Source organism: Adiantum capillus-veneris, chromosome 3 (genome assembly GCF_014529385.1).
Source record: "Adiantum capillus-veneris isolate H3 chromosome 3, ASM1452938v2, whole genome shotgun sequence".
Taxonomy (NCBI): domain Eukaryota; kingdom Viridiplantae; phylum Streptophyta; class Polypodiopsida; order Polypodiales; family Pteridaceae; genus Adiantum; species Adiantum capillus-veneris.
Genome location: NC_140933.1, coordinates 14041325 through 14061971, shown reverse-complemented (window position 1 = coordinate 14061971; position 20647 = coordinate 14041325). Strand labels below are relative to the sequence as shown.

At 43.1% G+C, this 20647-nt stretch overlaps 1 protein-coding gene across 3 annotated transcripts in view; it reads right to left on the bottom strand.

Moving 5' to 3' along the window:
• Positions 1-1158: 1158 nt before the first annotated feature.
• The window catches only part of LOC147460531 (mechanosensitive ion channel protein 6-like), a 150159-nt gene continuing 130670 nt past the window's right edge, over positions 1159-20647 (bottom strand). For 2 of the 3 annotated variants that reach the window (XR_015187448.1, XM_086507897.1), the window contains one exon: positions 1159-1531. Coding sequence is in view for 1 of the 3 variants with exons in the window: in XM_086507897.1 (XP_086364023.1) it covers positions 1529-1531 (3 nt within the window). In the remaining 2 variants the exon portion in view is untranslated. Of the gene's footprint in view, positions 1541-20647 lie in introns of all 3 variants that reach the window. The other variant, XR_015187449.1, reaches the window with a different exon arrangement.

Sequence of the window (20647 nt, the reverse complement as noted above, 5' to 3'; positions counted from 1 at the left end):
CTTGCTGGAATTCTGATCAGAATTTAAAAAAATGGACATCACCATCGCATCTGGAATGTGCAAAATGTTACCATATACATGTGGTAGTGATATGTGTGAACACACTAGGATGGCCGGGGCATTTTTTTCCTCTTTAGGAGGTTTTTTTCCCCCGTGCATTGTATATATGCCCATCACTCTAGGGCTATCTATCTTTCCATTGCACACTAAGTAACCCACTCTCTATTGTGTGCCTTGAGCTTCCTTCGTCTTCTCTACGCTGTGTGCGTTTCTCTGCAACCATAATTCCGACAATTGGTATCAGAGCAGGTTACATCCTCCCGGGCTTAGTCGCCAGCTACTCCAGCACACGCCTGCTCATTTTCTCCAATTACAGTGAGGTTTGGCGAGCGTCAGGTCAACAAATATTTTGGATTCGGACTCATTTCGACCTCTGTTTCCACTATATGCAAGTCTACAGAGGCAATTTCGTCATTTTATGCAGAATTTTTATCATTGTCGTTTTCTACATAACATGTGCCTTACAGTCTTCTACGGTTTGTCCTATGTAGCACGTGTTGTTCCTGCTCTATTTCTCCTATTTTCGGACAGGTTTCACATCACGTGCATTATTTACCATGGCTGACAACAACACAGATATCTTCAAGATGGGGACAATTACCCTATGTGGGCTTATACGATGCAACACGTTCTTGTGTCAAAGGACGTCTGGAATATTGTGTAGGGCATTGATGTACGTCTTGGTTCTGAGGATGTAGCCGATGTTGAGAATGTTGCAGGTCTTGATGTGTGTGCGTATGTCGTACGTGTCAATGCAAGGAACTTGCCGATACATCGTGTGCGAGCCACAAATGGCTCCAAGCACACAACAAGCTTAAACTAGTAAGCTCAAAGATGGCGATGGTGTGTCACTCACCGCTCTACGCTTGCTGTCGTGGAGGATTCCTCGCCGCGAAGAAGAGGGAGACGCCGCTACGCCGCGCTCAACCGCCTCGCCAACAATGTGCCGCCGCAATGCTCGATCGCACTCTCTCTCTCTCTCTCTCTCTCTCTCTCTCTCTCTCTCTCTCTCTCTCTCTCTCTCTCTCTCTCTCTCTCTCTCTCTCTCTCTCGCATACACACACACACACAAGGAGATGAAAAAGAAGAAGATGGAGATGGAGCAAGATCACTCTTCAATTACACAAATGAGAGAATGAGTGATTTTTAGGTTTAGTTGACTTTTATATGAGCTCGCTCCATTTACACTTGGACGCCCATGCTTAGCCAACTAATTCCTTGAATGTTCCAGTTAGAGTTCTCCTCTCATCGGGACGATCACTCTTACACTTTAGCTAATGGACCAACAAGCCCGGTACCTGACTCTACCAAATAAATAATACAATGTCCATCATAGGTGATAGGAATGTGCATGAGGATTAACATGTCCCCCTTTCCGATGTAGATTCCGTCCTCAGAAGCTATTGAGTTCAAGATGGTTCGTCGAGGTGAAAGAGCTTTTGAGATGAATGTCCTTACCCTTCTTCAGTCACTGCAAAAACTAACAACATTGGCATAGTAATTGCATTCTCATATACAATTAAAAAACATATGCAGTTGTAGGCAGACAATTTGATTAGTAACAAAATTTTAAACCATTTGTCAGCAATAAACATTAAATTGCAATATACTCAAACACATAAACAGTTGTAAAGGTAAAAAATTAAACAAGTCTGGGATCGCTAATTTAACGGTGGAAAGGCACTAAAGATCGACTATTAATACCATGGGTAAGCTTCTTAATTTTCTCTGGTCAATTAAGTTGTTTAGTCGCGAGGGCCAAGTATTTCATGTTCGAGGGCTGACTAGAGGCTATATCTAGAAGACCTTATAGTTAAGCTACGATAAAAGAAATTTCTCATGAAATCATCGCCTGACTGATTACTTTTTCTTTGACCCCCCAAAGTCTTTTCACATTGTTTCAATTTTGATGTGTGTGCTTATTTTGTATGCCTTGGGTTTTTTGCTTTTCAAGGAAAAGCGCCCACACTGGGAACCTCTAGGGCTCTAGTGCCATAGGCGATACATGTGAGTGAAGTACCAAATCAAGCTGAGATTTTTCTTCCAGGTTAAGATTTTACATTGTGGCACTTGATATTTTGTTTGTTCGTTTTTAGCATTTTAATGTTGTAACTTTGGGGGGTCATATAACATTGTTACCCTCTCCAGGCTCATCACACTAGTAAACTCCCTTTATAATACTTAAGCTAAAGTTCAATAGGGACTAAGCCTACTAGAAAGCTCTAGTACATTTTACACAGTGCTGCTTAAATCGGATCAAGAACCTAAGTAACCATTGATTATTAGAAAGGCATTCTCCATGGTATTAAGAGAAGATCTCTAACGCCTAGCTTCGTCAAACTAGCTTAGTCGGACTGCTTGATTTTTAAACCTAAACAAGTGATTATGACAAAAAAATTACATTGAATTTCATGTTTGATACTAAGCAAATGTGTTAGATATTATGCTACCAATCACAATTAAAGCAAACAAACATGGATGCAAAAAGATAAGGGGCAATGCTAATGGACAAGATAGAAACACTCATATCGTACTAATCCTACCTACTCTCATCAGTCGAGTGATGAGAATCAAAGGTGTTTTATGACATAGGTTTCTGTTTCAATGTACCGGATGTGAATATGTAGGTCTGGGTCAATGTTTTCACTTATATTGTGCATACTCATTTGCTAATTGCTCTTGCTCTTTATTATTTTTGTTTTTGGTGAGTATATGGCTTTATATATACATTCCCTAAGATTGGGAGATTAAGAGGTCAAGGAGGCGGGTTGAGAGTGGAGTGAGTGAATGATGACTGTCAGCAAACACTCCCCCCTTCCTTGGGTAGATCATACCGTTTGAAATGTGCTCGTCACCCTTTGAAACCAATTGTTCCAGTTGATAATAGATGAGGATTTTTGCCAGTAGTTTTCTCTTATCTTAGGTGCCTCGTCAAGTTGCAAGGGTGGTAAGATACTCTCCCATGATTTTATTTGCAACATTGTTGTAGGTGGTAAACTTACAACGGTAGGTGCAAACTCTTTCTTACTTGTATGGATATGTACAATGGTGAGTGGAGGTTGTGTTGAAACTTCTATTTCTGTATAGGAACTACACGAAGAGTAAGAAGCTTCATTTGATTTCGTTGTTCCTGAGCTAGGTGGAACAAATCGTTCTTTCTTCGATACCCAAACTAGCTTTGAAGCGGGTGTGTAGCATGCTGTGATTTTTTTCTTTCCGCGATCGTTAGTTTGTTTTGGAGCTACAGAATTGTGCTCACATGGCTCAAGTGACAGGTAAGAACACCATCTACGTTTTGGTACCCAGATTTGATCATTTCCTTGATAGTAGCCTTGGGCTTCCAATAGTCGTTTAGGAATCCACCGCCACTTTTCCTTACATTTCTTGGAGCGAGTGGGACATTTCTTACAAGGCTTCTGTCTTTTAGCATTGGCTATAGTCGCTAAAGAATCTTTAGGGACCCACTTGTATGTTTTCTTTGTTATATGAGGATGAGTCTTGTCAGAAGCTATATGCATTACTTGTAGCATATTTAAGGATACGGGCAATTTTCCCCCCTCATGTGTTACCCAGGTCGTACCCCTGTTTCCCCAAGTGTCTATGGTTGTTGCTAGGTGGACCCAATCCACATTGTCCGACTCAGCCATTCCAAGTAGTACGACCATATAAGGAGAATCTTCCCCAACATCAATGTCCGCATTACACGTGTAACAATACTGCAATGGGACCGAGTAAACTGTGGTGTCAGATCTATGATCAATTATAAACTTGTTTCCTAGGGGATGTGCTCGACCATTTACAAGATCCACTCGAATGACAGAATCTTGGAACTGTAAGTAGACACGGTTTTTAGACCAATCATGCACCATTTTTGCTTCCCTCATAAAAGGACGTCCTAAGATCATCTCTGATGCCATAGTGTGTTTGGAAAAATCTATAACAATTCACAATGGACCCATTGGCCATCTTCACTACTATGGTTGTGGTCGCAAGGTGAGGTCTTCCCATAGTTTCCTAGCAATTTTTAGTTACAATGCTAACCCTAGCGCCACCATCAAGGATTCCCTTCACAGTTAATCCCTTAGTAGTGATTAGTATGGTCGCATTAGATTCATCACCCTCAAAGTATTGTCCCAACTTGTTAACAGGTATTTCTATAACAAGGTTCTCATCTAGGTTGGGTGGTGGATCTAAGTGTTCCTCCTCTATTGGCATCTCCCCAACTCTATCCATATGTGCAAATTGTGGTAGCCCAAACTTTAGTTCTCCATTGAGGAGGGCCCGAAGAGCTGAGACTAGCTCATGGTCTTTATATAGTTTGGACATGATGGTGATTCTAACTTTTGAAGACATGAAATCCATCAATTTCGCAATGTTTAACGGCACCTTTTGGACTTTAGTCCCTTGACGTGGGGAAGATGGGATTTCCATTTCTTCGATAGGATCAAATAGTCCCTCTGTAAACATTCTTTCCATCAACAAGTGAGTACACCCACCTTCCCATGACTTTAAGTCACTTTCTTCTTGGATGACACTAGGTATGGCTAAGGGTCTATGGACTTGGTGAGGTTGTTGTTGCGTAGGAAACACGTTGTCTGTAATCTGGATCTGCCTAGGTACTGGTTCCAGATCCCTTTGGGTATCTTCTACAAAACTCCTTAATTGCTTGACTCGCTCGATCTCCTCTGTATGGTTTGGATTCTTAGATCCTAGCCATTGTGGCTCCTGAAGATCTTCCTTGTTGGTTTCTATCTTAGTGGTCGTTTTGATCTCCATGGTTTCACCTGAATCCGAATCCTCTTCAACGTCGTTCATATATACGGGGTCATCACTAGTCCCTATGTTGGTCTTTGAACTGGGGTCTGACTTCGCTGCTTTTTGCGATCTCTTCCTTCGTGTTTTCTTCTTTTTCTGAGATTGGGCAATTGCTGCCCTGTCTCTTTCCTCAAGAATTTAATTTTGTTTTTGGAGCATCGATCGTGTGAGTACGTTTACTGGTACCACGGGTGTACTTGGTGATGGCTCCTCAGTAACTTCAATCAAGTTTACTGGCGTAATCTTCGGTGCATTTGGATTATTTGGACATTGGGCAATCAAATGATCTATGCCACATCGATTACACATGAGTATCGGCATTGTAGACGTGCTTGCTTGATTGGTTTGCATTAGTGTGGCGTTCTTTTGTAGCCTAATAGGACACTCGGCTACACGATGTGGACCTCCACACTCATAGCATTGAAGAGGTGGTCTCTTCAATGCTATGAGTGTGGAGCACGATTGTCTCTAAGACTCTCTTGAATAGCCTTGGTGAGATCTGCAAAAGTCATCTCAGATATCTTTGGCTGCTTAGCAATAGGCTTTAGGGTCATTGGCTGATGCCCTGATGCTTGCGAGCTAATAGATTTAGTCTCAACAGACACTCTTTCTCCTTGAATCATTAGATTATCCTCCAATTGGATCGCATTGGTGGTGACTGCTTCCCAAGTGGTGATACCTCTAATGACTAGGCCATTGTAGATATCCTCATGTCGTAATCCCCTAATGAATCTATCAAGCAATTGGTTATTGTTGAAGCGCTCATTTGGATTACAACGAGAATTCAAATGCTTGAAGCGACTTATAAAGTCTCTCACTAACTCTCCTTCCTCTCGTTGGGCTTTTTGGAGCTGAGAGGCTACACCCCAAATCATTTTTTCTTCCACCCTTAGGGTTCTATACCAATCCCCTGCCTTCCCACTTAGTGTTGGGCTTAGAGCATTACTCTTATGCAGGTCATTGTGTTCTCCTAGAGAATCGCATATTTGTTCAAAGACTTCGATATGCTTTCTCACATCCCCGTCTCCACTAAATTTTTGTGTGAGCTTGGCTATTTGTGTTGCCTTACTTCTAAGCTCTCTATCAGGCGCGTTACGCATATTCTCAGCAATAGATCGACCAATAGCTTGAGCAAATGTTGCCAAGTCACCTAAGTGAGCAGGCACTGTGGGTGAAGGTTCTCTAGAGACTACATGTGGAGTAGGTATTGGCATCGGGCTTGGCGCATAGAAAGCCCTTGGGTTCCACATTTGGTATGATGTTGTGCCATGTGGTGGCCGAAAGTTCATATGTGTGGCCCTAGGCATAGCAGACATCGGAAGTGACATGCTAATGCTAACCGATATGGTCCCATGGACATAAGAACTTGGGTATTGTGGTTGGGAAGCATAGGTAGTTGAAACAATAGGAGGAGGAGAGACTACATGAGTACGAGGACCCCTGGGTGTATACAATTGGTACACACTTGTAAGTACTATTGCAGGCATTGAGCTAGCATGTAGTGGTGCTTTACTAACAAATGAGGTCCATGGTGTGTTTCTCGGCATGCTCATCATTGGGGTAGGCATGGTAGCCGTGGTGTCATCAAGGGAAAGATGAAGGCTAGACTTGGAAAGGTAGAGCTATCACTTGTAGGCTCAGATTGCACCGAGACCCTTGGCGAAACAACATATAGGGGATCCATCGGACTTATCGAGGGAGTCTCTATTTGAGATAAGGTCGGTTGTTTAGCCTTTCTTATATCTAAGAATCTCATGAGACCCGTTGAGGGCATGTTGATCCCCTTGTTCTGTCTCTCTAACTCAATGACCCTATGGATGACCTCACAAACTCTTTGTTGTTGATCCTCTACACTAGTAGCACCCATTGTGGATTGTAGGACATGTAACCAACCCACGTGATAGGTGTGACCTGTGTATAGGTCGGTCAGAGTTTTCGTTTGTAGCTCGTACTCCCAGTTCTCATTTAAGAACGCTTCATCTAGGATTGAGATGCTAGGGGTGTCCTTTGAGCTAGAAGCAATATTGCTCCCTAGGGGTTGGCCCTTAGCGGTTGCTACGTCAGGAGCACTTGATTGGTCTCTTAGCAAGAATATTGACATAGAGGCTTTCGCTTTTAACTCCTCGTTGCTCCGCCTTGCGTAAGCTCTCGATTTCCTTTTCCCTTGCTGCAACGATATATATCGCTCAACCTCTTGCACTTCGGCAAGGATTCTATCATCGGGTAATATGACCTCGGAGGGAAATAACCCTGAAGAGTCAGGAGGTGCAATCAATGAAGTATTCACATGCACATTCTCTAAGGGCATAGGGTCTACGTTGGTCATGAATGGAGAATTTACTCCCCCTCCCCCCCCCCCTCATTTACATCATTAGCTCCATGTTCGGAGCGAGTGGTTCTACTAAAGGTTTCCTTCAAGCGGCTAAGCACGCTCGACCCGGACCACGGGCCCATGACATGCATGTCTTGGCTTGAGCTGTCGTGATTAGGCATTGGGAAACCCTCCATGACGTCGTAGTCAGAAGAAGAGTCACTCACTGCTATGTTCAGGTCTTGGTTTGTACTACCTTGGGTCCCCGCCGAGGGCCCGAAACCTAAAGTAGGTGGATATTGAGAACTCACGTAAGTCAAAATTCTCTCTAGTTGCTCCGTCTCTAGTACACGACCAGAGCACAGATGCATGTGCTTTTGACACCTTACAAATGTCGACGAATAACCTCGAAGGTTAACCGCTTACTTTTTTAGGCGTCCGTTTTCACTCGTTTTTTTAAACTTTTTTTAAAATATATATATATATATATATATATATATGTTTTTTAATGTTTTTAATGATCGAGTTTTGTGATTAGAGTGTGTGATAGCTCAAAACAAGCGTATCACTCAAAAGGTCGCGGTGTGCTTTACAGCACAACGTTAGGTCACCTGAAGCTCCGTTGGTCCTCAAAAAATCGATTTTTAGCTACGTGTGAAGCTAAAATTCGTAATTTCAAAAGACGACTAAGGCCTAAGCCTGAGCGTGAGCTTGAGGTTGGATCTGCTTGGGTCTGGGAGATATTCTCAATCTCGATCCTACCTTTAAATTTTTTTTTTATTTTTAATTTTTTTATAAAATATTTTTTATCTTTTTTAAAAAGGATAAGGTCGCCGTGGCCTGCGCGAGAGCACACACAAACTCTATCTACGTACTTCCAACTAATACACCTACTGTTACACACTAACACACTCTATTAGCTCTCACAGATCTACCTCCTACTTATTGTACATTACATTACACATAACTAACAACCTTAATACTAACACCTTAGACAAAGAAAAAACACAGTACCTTTGAAAACTCCATCAACAAAAAAAATACACAATAGTAACACAAAATCCTTCTTCGCAACACACACACCCTCCTTACTTACCTTTCCTACAATTTAAATTGCACCACAAAAGAAGCACAGAGTGCCATTCAAGCTTAGTGTATGGCATTCCCCAGCAACGGCGCCAAAAATGTCCACGTATGTTGCACGTGTCAATGCAAGGAACTTGCCGATACACCGTCTACGAACCACAAATGGCTCCAAGCACACAACAAGCTTAAACTAGTAAGTTCAAAGATGGCGATGGTGTCACTCATCGCTCTACGCTTGCTGTCGTGGAGGATTCTTCGCAGCGAAGAAGAGGGAGACGCCGCTACGCCTCCCTCAACCGTCTCGCCGCCCTCGTGCCTCCGCAACGCTCTCTCTCTCTCTCTCTCTCTCTCTCTCTCTCTCTCTCTCTCTCTCTCTCTCTCTCTCTCTCTCTCTCTCTCACACACACACACACACGCATACACACACACACAAGGAGATGAAGAAGAAGATGAAGATGGAGCAAGAGCACTCTTCAATTGCACAAATGAGAGAATGAGTGTATTTTAGGTTTAGATGACTTTTATATGAGCTCGCCCCATTCACACTTGGGCGCCCATGCTTAGCCAACTAATCCCTTGAATGTTCCAGTTAGAGTGCGCCTCTCATCGGCGATCACACTTACCCTTTTTCTCTTGGACCGACAAGCCCGGTACTTGACTCTACCAAATAAATAATACAATGTCTGTCATAGGTGATAGGAATGTGTGTGAGGGTCAACATGCTGCAAGGATTGCTACTATTAGAGTTGTTTTGCCTACGATAGAACATGCTCATTGGGATGTAAAGGATGCGCAGGCTCATGCATAGATTGTGTTGTTTGTGAAGTGCACCATTGTTCCTCATATCCGTTCAGCAAAATCTGCAAAACACGCTTGGGATATTCTAGCAGGTCTTTATGCAAGCCGCAATGATGCTAAAATTGCTTTGTTGTGTAAAGAGCTGGAGTCGAAGATTATGCATGAGGAAGATGATATGGACACTTTCCTTGCTAGTGTCAAGGATATCAATGAGCAACTTATTTCTGCAGGTGAAGTCATTTCAGACAATTCCCTGGTGCAAACTATTCTTGATGCCTTACCAGATTCTTACCAGACTTTTGTTAGTACTTGGAGACTTATGACCCAAGGAAATCCAGAAGTTGTCAAGTTTGATGCATTATGCACATTGCTGTTGCAAGAGTCACTTTCCAAACAAAACAGGACTAGACAGTGTGTAGTTGAGGAGGCTTTTACTGCTTCTCAAAGAAAGGGTGGTAACAATAATGCAGCCACTTCTTATGGTTATGCTGCAAGTGGCAAAACTTCTGTTCTTAATGCTTCTGCTCTGGCAGCACTTCGTCTCGCAATTCTGGTGATAAGGGCAAAAAGAAGATGCGTTGCCATTATTGTAAAGCTAATGATCGTTTGATCAAGTAGTGTCCTAAGTTGAAGGCCAAAGAGGCTAAGAAGAAAGAGGGTGGTTCCACTGCAAATGTTGGTTCCACTACAAATACAGCCATTGTTGAGTCTTCTGTGAAAGGAGATTGTAATGCTGATGTCGATGCAGAATGGGCTTTTAGCGCAAAGTGCACTTACAATCCTGTTGTCCATGATGCATGCTTGTCAGTTGCCGCAGATTCACATGTGTGGTATCTCGATAGTGGTGCTACAAAGCACATTACCTCACATCGCGAAATGTTCACCTCTCTCGAGTCTGTCCCTCATGGAAATTTTGTTACTTGTGCCAACAATGCCTCTTATCGGGTTCAGGGAGTTGGAAATATTGTGCTTACTGCAACTAATGGCAGTTCTTTCACACTTGTTAATGCACTTTATGTACCTGGGATCAAGAAGAATCTTTTGTGTGTATCTGCACTTGCTAGACTTGGATTTATAGTCAAATTTGTGGATGACAGATATACAATTCATGATCTCAGTTTTGATGATGAAATCATTGCATCTGGGCTTTTGTGTCGTGGGTTGTATAAGATCACTTTGTATGACAAGTGTGAACAAAATTATGCAAATGCAGTTGCAGATTCAAGGTCTATTTCAGATGCAAAACTTTGGCATGTATGTATTGATCATCTGAATTTTTCCAGTTTGCTGCTTTTGTAGAAATCTGATATGGTTGCTTATTTGCCGCCTCTTGAAGCACCTGTCAACATGTTTGTGAAGGCTGTATTTTGGATAAGATGCAGCGTTCTAAGTTTCCTAAGAATGGTTCAGTTCGAGCCACATGCAGATTGCAGCTTGTGCATAGTGATGTGTGTGGGCCCATGCAAACTCCTTCCTTGGGCAATTACCTGTACTTTGTGACTTTCATTGATAATTACTCCACGCATGCATGGGTATTTCTGCTTAAAGCGATGTTCGAAGTTTTTATGTGCTTTAAACAATTTTTGGCTATGGCTAAAAATGTCTCTAAATGTACTATGGGCACCCTCCGTTCCAATCGAGAGGGGGGGGGGGGGGGGGGGGGGTATATGTCTCATGAATTCAATGCATTTCTGGCTAGTCGTGGGATAAAACACCAATTACACTGCCTTATACACCTCAGCAAAATGGTGTTGCTGAGAGGAAAAACAAGTCACTTACGGAAATGGTACGGTGTATGGTCAAAAGTCAAGCTTTGCCGCATTCTTTTTGGCTTGAGGTCATCATGTGTGCCACTTATGTACTAAATAGGTGTCCTAAGAAGGCTTTGCAATCTATTACTGAGCTATTACTCCATATGAAGCATGGCATGATAGAAAACCTTCTATTGAACGCATGCGTGTTTTTGGTTGTTTGGCATATGCTTTGGTGCCACAAACACAGCGCAAAAAATTGGATGATAAGGCTGTCAAATGTATTTTTGTTGGTTATAGTGCTGAAAGCAAAGGTTACACGTTGTATCATCCACAAATAAAACGTATTCTAGTTTCATGGGATGTAGTGTTTGTGGAAGATTCTGTTCAGCCCTTGCTCTCATGTACTAGAGACAGTAATGTAAGCTCACGGGACATTTATAACACTTTGTTGCCTCTTTTCAGTGGTGGAAATACGAATGTAAGTTCCAATGAGGCAAATGTACAACCTATGGGGTTTTTAGAAAATGTTACAGATCAGTCTATTACTGATGCAGATCTACATGATGTACTTGATGAGGAAAGGGCTGAAAATGAGCAGGCTAGAGGTATGCAAAAATGGCCAGTGCACACTTTTGTAAATTTGACAGTAAATTTGGTTGTGTCTAGCTTACATGATATTAAGGAGCCTTTGTTTTTTATGAAGCACAAAATTCAGAAAATTGGATGGCTGCCATGCAATCAGAATATGATGCACTTATAGAAAATGACACATGGACTTTTTGTGATTTGCCTCCTGGAAAAAAGGCCATTGGTACGAAGTGGGTTTACAAGTTGAAACGCAAGCCAGATGGTGAGATCGATCGCCATAAGGCTCGACTTGTTGCAAAGGGTTATGCACAGCAAAAAGACATAGATTATGAAGAGACCTTTGCTCCCACTTGTCGTATGACAACTGTGCGTTTTCTATGTGCATTGGCAGCTCATTTTGGTTGGGATGTACATCAATCAAACATTGTTATTGCTTTCTTGAATGGTGACACATTTGAGGAAGTTTATGTCATGCAGCCTCACAGTTTTGTCAAGAAAGGACAAGAGGACAAAGTGTGCAAATGTAACAAGGCTTTGCATGGTTGAAGCAATCTCCTCGTGCTTGATATGAGAAAGCTGACACTCATTTGGTCAAACAAGGCTTTCGCAACAGTCCAATAGAAAGCACATTGTATGTAAAGCGTGAGGGTGATGTACTTCTCATTGTGGTTCTTTATGTAGATGATTTGCTGATCACTGGACCAAATGAGAGACATATTACTGAATTTAAAGCTGATTTGAATGCTACTTTCAAGATGAAAGATTTGGGGTTGTTGCATCATTATTTGGGTATACAGTTTAAGCAGTGGTGGTATTGTCTTGTGTCAGAAAACTTACATAGAGACATTGCTATGTAAGTTTGGACTTGAGGATTGCAAACCTATGCCACTCCCATGGAAACAAGTTTGAAGTTGAGTCTAGATGATGTTGGCGATCATGCTGATGTCACTCTTTACCAAACTGTTATTGGCTACCACATTTATGTATGCAACACGAGGCCAGATATTCAATTTGCAGTCTCATAGGTCAACGGATTTATGCATAGACCAGGCTCTAAGCATTGGCAGGCTGTCAAGAGGATTTTTTGCTACCTTAGTGGCACTTTACATCTTGGCTTGTTTTATCCCAAGGGGGGATCATTGCCGCCAGCTTTACATGCTTCTTTGGACTCAAATTGGGCTGGTTGTTTTGACACGCGAGTGTCCACAAGTGGTTTTTGTTTCGTGCTTGGAAGTTCATGTATATCATGGTTGAGCTAGAAGCAACCTACTCTGGCCACTTCGAGTTGTGAGGCCGAGTACAGGGCAGTCTTTAAAACTACGGTTGAGTGTGTATGGCTCAGACCCCTTATGGTTGATTTGGGTGTTGGACAGGACACTGCCAACACTATCTACATTGACAGTCAGAGCGCATTGGCAATTGCGAGGAACCCAGTTTTTCATGCTCGCACAAAGCACATTCAGGTGCATTACCACTATGTCAGGGAGAGGCTCTCAACAGGAGAGATCAACTTGGCTTATGTGCCAACACATGACAACCTTGCATAACTTTTCACAAAGGCATTGTCTCATGAGAAGCTCGAAGCTTTCCACAAAGCTTTGGGCTTATTCCCCTTTGTGGACTGATCATGTCCTCAAGGCATGTCACTTCCCTTTACTCATGTGCCAGATCTCGTTCATTGCATCACTCCAAGGGGGATTTGTTACCATATACATGTGATAGTGATGTGTTTGAACACACTAGGACCGCCGGGGCATTTTTTCCCTCTTTAGGAGGTTTTTTTCCCCCGTGCATTGTATATACGCCCATCACTCTAGGGCTATCTATCTTTCCATTGCACACTAAGTAACACACTCTCTATTGTGTGCCTTAAGCTTCCTTCATCTTCTTCAAGCTGTGTGCGTTTCTCTGCAACCCTAATTCCAACACAAAAAGCCCAACCTATACTCTTCGATCATATCTATCCCATTTCGTATGACGGCAATATGCAAAAAACACTAGCTGAATACTTTCTGCTCCTGCTTCTTCTCTACAAAATTCAGCAATGCCTTGCTACACGATCTCTATACAAGCTGATATACATGCCTAAGCTCAGATTGCAGATATGAGCTTCTCTTGCACTTCAATTTGTGTGCACACAATGCCGACGTAGAAGCTTTCGTATACATGAGCAAAACCACTCGCAAACCTGTGATGTGCACAAGTTGCCAAGCTGCTCCCTTGTCGCTTCTCTTGAATCTATTGCATGAATACGCTTGTTGTTACGAAGCTGTCGACTCGACCGTTACACTACACCCCCATAAAATTGAAGCTCTAATACCACTTGTGAAAGCGCTAGGTGCGAAAGCAATGCGTGGTGCATGCGGAGTGCGAGGGAGGAGAAGCGTAGAAGACACACTTTGTGGGTGGAGCCCATTTTTCTACAGCTGTGAGACAAGACAGGGTGGAGAATCGTGCAGTTCAATCAAGCTTTAGGTGGAATTTTAGGTTTTGAACAGTCAAGTCTATCTATTATTTCACAACGTGAGCAAGAATGAGGCACCTAGAGTGTTTGTTCATTGCTTCGCAAATGAAGGCGAAGGCGAAGGAATCCTTGTTATTGGCAAAGCGTGAAGTGCCTGGAGGTTGTCTACTCCCATTTTACAAAATATGTAAGTCAAATGACTTGATTCTTAACTTTCTACATGCCAAGCAGTTTAAATTGAACTCTAATAATATTTGTCACGTGTAGGCCTCATTATGTATCTATTCTTAAAGATTCCTCTGCTTCTCCTAATGGAGAGACGATTGTTGATAGTGGAACAACACCACTCACGTACCTCTCTGAGGAGCATATAAACCCTACTCAAAGCAGTACATATCACCTGAATCTCCATGCTTAGGGCATGGTCACGCTTAGTTATCTGTAAGCCTCGCCAGGCCTGACGATGGTAGGTACGACAACTCAGAACGTGACGGGGAAGCGCAAGTAGTGAGAGAGAGGTTGAGACACAACGAGGAGAGAGAAACAAAGGGCACACCGGCAAGCTACCGGCATAGTTTTTCAATATGCCGAAAATGGAATAGTAAGCTTACTAAGACGGTCTAGCTTACGGAAAACTAAGCCTTGCGTGACCATAGCCTTACAGTTCTTTTGAAAGTGAAGTCTGATATTTTTTGTTTCTGTCAAAGATTTTTGATGACATGCTAGTGGAAAAGATTTCATTGGCAATGAATGACCTACGTGCCGTAATGATGCCAATCATATCTCTCAAAAGTCAAAACGCTCTTTTCGGAACTGAGCTTTTTCGTCTAGGGATTTCTAGGGTCTTTGAGATTTGCTGCTTCTTGTCAACAATGAAGCTTCCTATCGGGTCCCTCCAATGTTCGGGAAAAGTGTGCCTCAGCTTAGCCTTGAGCCGGTTGCAAAATCAAAGTAGCCGGTTGAGGGGAGGGCAAGAAGGAGAAAATTCCGCTTAAAATACATGGAAAATAGTGTAATTTTGCAAAAATACTAGCTCGTATATTTCCGGTTAAGATTTGTCTTGGAGGGATTTTTGTATGTTTGTGAAATTGATTTTTCCCGAACACTGGGTCCCTCCCTGCTGCGGAAGGAAATTTTCGAGGCGTTCGCACCTATCGAAGCTTCCTTGGACGGCGGATTCTTGATCTCAAATTAAGTCCCCTTGCCAGCGCGCCTGTTTTCTTCCCTCTATTGGAAAGACTTTCCTCTGATTTCTTCTCCTTCCGCCGAAAATTTTCTCTGCGGTCTCGTGTGGAAATGGCCCACTGCTTTCTCTAGAAAGAAAGATAGGGAAGGGTTAGGCGTTCATTCATTACTCAGATTCTTGCGGAGTTTTTTTAGAGCATCTCTAGTGATCAGTAAGTTTTAGCAGATGTGCAGCTCAAATGATGGGAGGATCTTTGTTTTAGCATGGTGTACCCCAATCATCTCCCTCTGCAATAACCAGCAGTAAACCTGTCATAGTTGTAGCCCCTTTCACCATGTTGCAGTCGACTCCTTTCTCGAAGGTGTATGGCCATAGCCATTTTAAGAAGCTTTGGTTAATGCAGAACCAGAAAGAGACATAAAACAAGACTACGTTAGCAATTTCACCCTCAAGAAATAATGGTAGTTCATTAGGTCTAGGCCATGAAAATAAGCATGGATCTCAGTTTATAAGATCCTCAACAAGTAGTGCTTCTTTGCACATCTCAGTAAGTCATCAATAAGAAATGGAGCTGCCACTCAAGTAGTGAAAGAAAGGAGATGGTCACAGCTTATGACGAAGGTAGAAATGTTGAGCAGAAAGGCAAGCTAACAATAAGTAGCAATGAAAGTGCTCTCAAGTGGAACTTGCATTCACCAGCAATAGTCTCATCTCCCATTGTCAGATATTGAAAGGCTCTCGATAGATGAGAACTCCACAGCTCTGAATTTGGTGGTTGGCAAGGATGAAGAACAGGCAGCTGTGCTGCTAATGTATATGTCTTCTGGCCTTGATTTTGCATAACTCATCAATTTAAGTGACTTCTAGTGTCATCGCAGTAAACCAAGGCTACGTTGATTCTCCCCCTCCCTCCCTCAATTATTGTTATGGGTACAATACAACCAGAGTAAGTGGATGTAGGCCTTGGGGCTTCATCTGCCAATCTGAGTGTTGCTAACCTACTTGGTAAATGTGTCTAAAAGATTTCACATTCTTTGACATGAGAGAGAGAAAAATGAAATGAAATGAAATGTTATATTAATGTCTTCAAAAGGCCAAAATGACCTATGAGACCAATCTGTTACAAAATGGTGAATTTAATACCATGTCTGGGTACAAAAGAACTAGAACAAAGATACTACTACTACAATCCATCCTCAACTGCACTCTAGATGTCAAGAGAGTATGGCTCGGATCCTATCTTGTAGTCTACGTCGATGTTGTGTGGCCCCTCCCCTAAATCGTGGCCGTCTAGATCTCCGTAGCTCCACTGCTCGGTCGATGAGAGTGTCGGTAGTGGTCGAATGAGTGTGGGCTGAGCTCTGCAATGATGGTTGCTCCTCTGGTTGTCCCATATCTAGTGAAAAGAAATTTGTAATCTGTCTCTGGGACTGTCTCTCTCTATCTCTCCCCAATAAAGTGTCTCTATATTTGTGTAACTCAAGTAGATATAGCCCAAGACATCTCTGATCCTCATAAATCATGACCCTAGAGAAAGGACTAAAACCCTCTTTGAATAAGCAGTGGAAACGGCCCCGTATCTCATAGTACACTGTGCAATGACATATGTAATGTAGCTCTGTTTGTGGCTCTAGCTGGCATAAGCTGCATATCCTGTTGTCTACTGGTATCCCTCTGAATTTACCACTCTCAACTCCAGTTGAAGTGAGGATATGCGTATCTGACCAATGGCACATCGCAAACCATGAGACATATGTGTGTCCATGTAGCTGAGTCGAATCACAAACCAATCTCCTATGAGGTGGAGAAGATGCTCTCTATAGAAATCCATCTTCGTGTCCAACTCCTATGGCGGCTCTATCCATGTCCTCCTGGTATCCAATTGGATCAGGTCCTGACGAATGAGTCTAGTAATCTCCACCCGTGTAAGAGACATCGAGGGTGCCTGAAGAGAGTACTGGAAAGGGGGCAGCAGGTCCATGGTGAAGCCATGCGTCTGAAACCATGATGTCATATGTGCATACCAGCATGAAGTGTTCCCCTGAAGAGCTAACTGTTTGGAAGACTCAAGGGCCAGTCTAGCATATATGTCTCTATTAGTATCCCACATGTTTTACACAAAGGAGACTGATCCGGTAAGCGCCTTAATCTCAAGAGGAGGCAGCTAGCTCTGCTCGAATGATACCGTGGGGTGCGAAGGCCTTGGCTCTGATCAATCGAGAGATCATAGATACCAAGGGCCTTTCCATACGCATCCTAGCCTACAGAAGGTTCCCATATCTACACCCCATACAACATAATTGAGGCTACTAAAGTATCAAAGAGACATAACTTTGTCCGAGGTTCTTGGAACTAAACCTGCGAACACATCCTCTCCAAGCCTCCCAAGGCTGCAAAAGCTCTAGTCAGTCTAGTCTTCCCAAAGAAAAATCTCGACCCAAAGAAGACAACCCCAAGGTAAGTGTATGCGTCTGTATACTCTACAACCTCCTGACTATATGTGAAAGTCGGTGATGATCTCCTGATCAACTGTGGTGTGGTGTTAAACACCATAACCTTGGTTTTACCAAGGTTTACAGACTATCCACTATCCTCTGCAAAACTGTGTAATGCATCCAACTATCGTTGCATACCCGTTGGTGAGTCAGAGATCGATACAATATCATCAACATATAACAATGGGATCCACATCCGTGCCAGCTGGGCATCTCTATCACCCTCTCTATCAGTGTAATCAGACACCTTGTCAACATACATACCAAATAGAGTAGGAGATGATGGGCAACCATGTTTCACCCCAATGGTGGAGTAAACTAAATCAGATATCCCCCCCATCACCGATCTGTATAGAGCCATAATTCCCCAAATCAACAATATGGGCATCCCCATCTCCTACAATATGCGCATCAATCGAGCTCTCGAAACCATGTCAAATGCTTTGCGAAAATCCACAAAGCTACAATAAATCCATCTCCCATGTGACCTGCCCTCCTCAATGATGGCTCTGAGTGTCAGAATATGACTGGAGAAACCACTCCTGAAGCCGGATTGGCCCTTTGCTCGTACATCTGCACCCTCTTCCCAATTACTCAACTGTTGCTCAAGAATGGATGCATACAACCCTGCCAATGTGTGCCCAACCATAATAGTGCGGTAATTCCCAGGCCCTGTAGGATTATCTACTTTGAAGATAGGCACAGTAGTAGACAATCTCCAAGTCTCAGGTAACCCCTCACACATGGCACGATTGAACAACACTACAAGAACCTCTACCATCATATCTCTAGCATGTATAAAGTGCTCTGCTACTAGATCATCATGATTATATGCCCTGCTGGTCCTCATTCTGTCAATGGCTCTCTTTACCATCTCAGTGGTAAAGAAGGTGTTGATAGGTGGGCATGCTACGCCCACTGGTCTGACTCCCACTATGAAATCCTGAATTTAACGAATAAAGCTCGGATGTACCATAACATAGTCCATTGTACTCGCCCCGTGTCTGTGTGGAAAGCATATGAAACTGGATGCTCCAGGAAATCGTTGTAAGCCATTAAGTATGGCTAACTCATGTGTAGTCGTCATCTCTTTGAGGTATCTCCCATACTCCATCTGCTCTCCTTCATGTGAGCATCTGTCAAGCCCCAACTCACCCACATCCAGCTCTCTAAGCATCTCATTTGAAGTGTCATAGAAGACTATCTGAGAGTTGCCCATTCGGGCATTGAAGTCCCCTAGGAGGATGATATCACCAACCCTAGAAAACTCCCAGTCTTGAACTCTGTGTGCGTGTGTGTGTGTGTGTGTGTGTGTGTGTGTGTGTGTGTGTGTGTGTGTGTGTGTGTGTGTGTGTGTGTGTGTGTGTGTGTGTGTGTGTGTGTGTGAGAGAGAGAGAGAGAGAGAGAGAGAGAGAGAGAGAGAGAGAGAGTCCTAGCCTTTTTTTTTGAGTGCTCCCAAGAGCAAAGTTGGTCATTAATTTTTTAAGGTCACCTCTTACATCCTCTAGTTCTTCATGGTCATGCTAGCAAGTTCTGGACTCAATGTGGATTATAATGCCGTGTTCACACCTATCTCATTAATTCTCTTTGTGGAACTTTTGAACATGGGTGCTTTGGGTGGAATCATGTTGGAGTTTGTCTGCTAAGTTGGAGAGGAGCATATGGTAATTGGAAGGCTTTAAAATTTTCTTGAATAAAACACGTCTTCCTGGAAGGTTGTTCTTCCAAATAGGGAGTTCAATCTTTAAGGAGCACTTTATTTCTTCTTCCTTTGCTTAGATCTAGAGTTTTCGCAATTGTAAAGGGTAGAGCTGATGCCTTATAACACGGGAAAGAAGAAAGGCTTATACTTTTTGTATGGCTGTTTAAGCCTATAATTATTCGAGTCCCATCATTAAAAGCCTCTGGCCGCGAGTGAGGGCGGCAGGTGATGTGTAGGACGATGATGCACGAGTGAGGGCAACAGCTACCACGCGGCAAGACAAGGGGGAGGGCGAGGGGGAGCACAGCTCAACGCAACGTTTGTTGAGGGGGAGTGGTTTATTCGGAGTTGTAGGACGTGTGCTAGTTTGATTCCCACCTTGTACGAGTGTTTTAAACTAGTATAGTACGGTCGGTCGCCTTCGGCGGCCTCTCTCTATCCCCCTCTCTCCCTCTTTATCGCGTGCAAAGGGGCTTCTTTTTGTTTTGGACTTTAGCCTTCATGTCACACATTGCGACACGTGTAAAGGGCTCTCCCTTCCGCCATATTATGTTAGTAGATTAGTGAGCAACGAAACGGATTTTAGAGGAATGAACGTAAAATGGAGCGGTTTTGATCTCATTTGTATTTTATGGAATTTAGGAAGATACTGTTTGTGGATAGAGGAAAAAGCGAATGGAAAAAGGAAGGTGGCCCATGTGTCGAAGGAGGCAGGACAAGCCGTGTCCATAGCCAAGAGCACATGCGTGAGCGCAAGGTGTGCGAGGGAGCAACCCAACAAATTTGTTGCTTTTTTTCTCCCTATGGCTCACAGAGGAGAGGAGCGTTAGGTCAGTTGGTCTTTCCGAGCCTCAACATCCCGAGTTTGAGCTTGACGCAATGTTTTGAGTTGTCGATGGCCCCCTAAGGGTTGTGCTTCCATGTTCCAAATTGAAGGTGGAATCTGGTGAGATTCCGCCTAATGCAAGTGGAGCGAGGAGGGAGAATGAAGATTCTTGTATGTAAGTTGGTTGCCCAATGTGTGTTTTTGATTTTATACTTTTCTGGACCAATGTGCTTAGGTACCTTCTTTGGAGGATGGTAGGATGCATCCTATTGAGCAATCTTGTTTTTGTGAGAAGATATTAAAATGCTATAATTGAAGTGCATATTAAGGTAGCAGAGAAGCAATAGGAAAGCTTTGCAATGCTACTGCTTTGTAATGGCTTGTTGAAGGCATGCTTCATACTATACTATGTCCTACATGTTTGTGTCAACCTCATCCACTCAGCTGGCCATTTCTATCACTGGCACACTCGATGTCAACAACTCACTCAATCTTGTGCGTAGTGATGTTTGTGGGCCTATGCAAACTCTATCCTTGGGAAATTACTTGTACTTCGTGACTT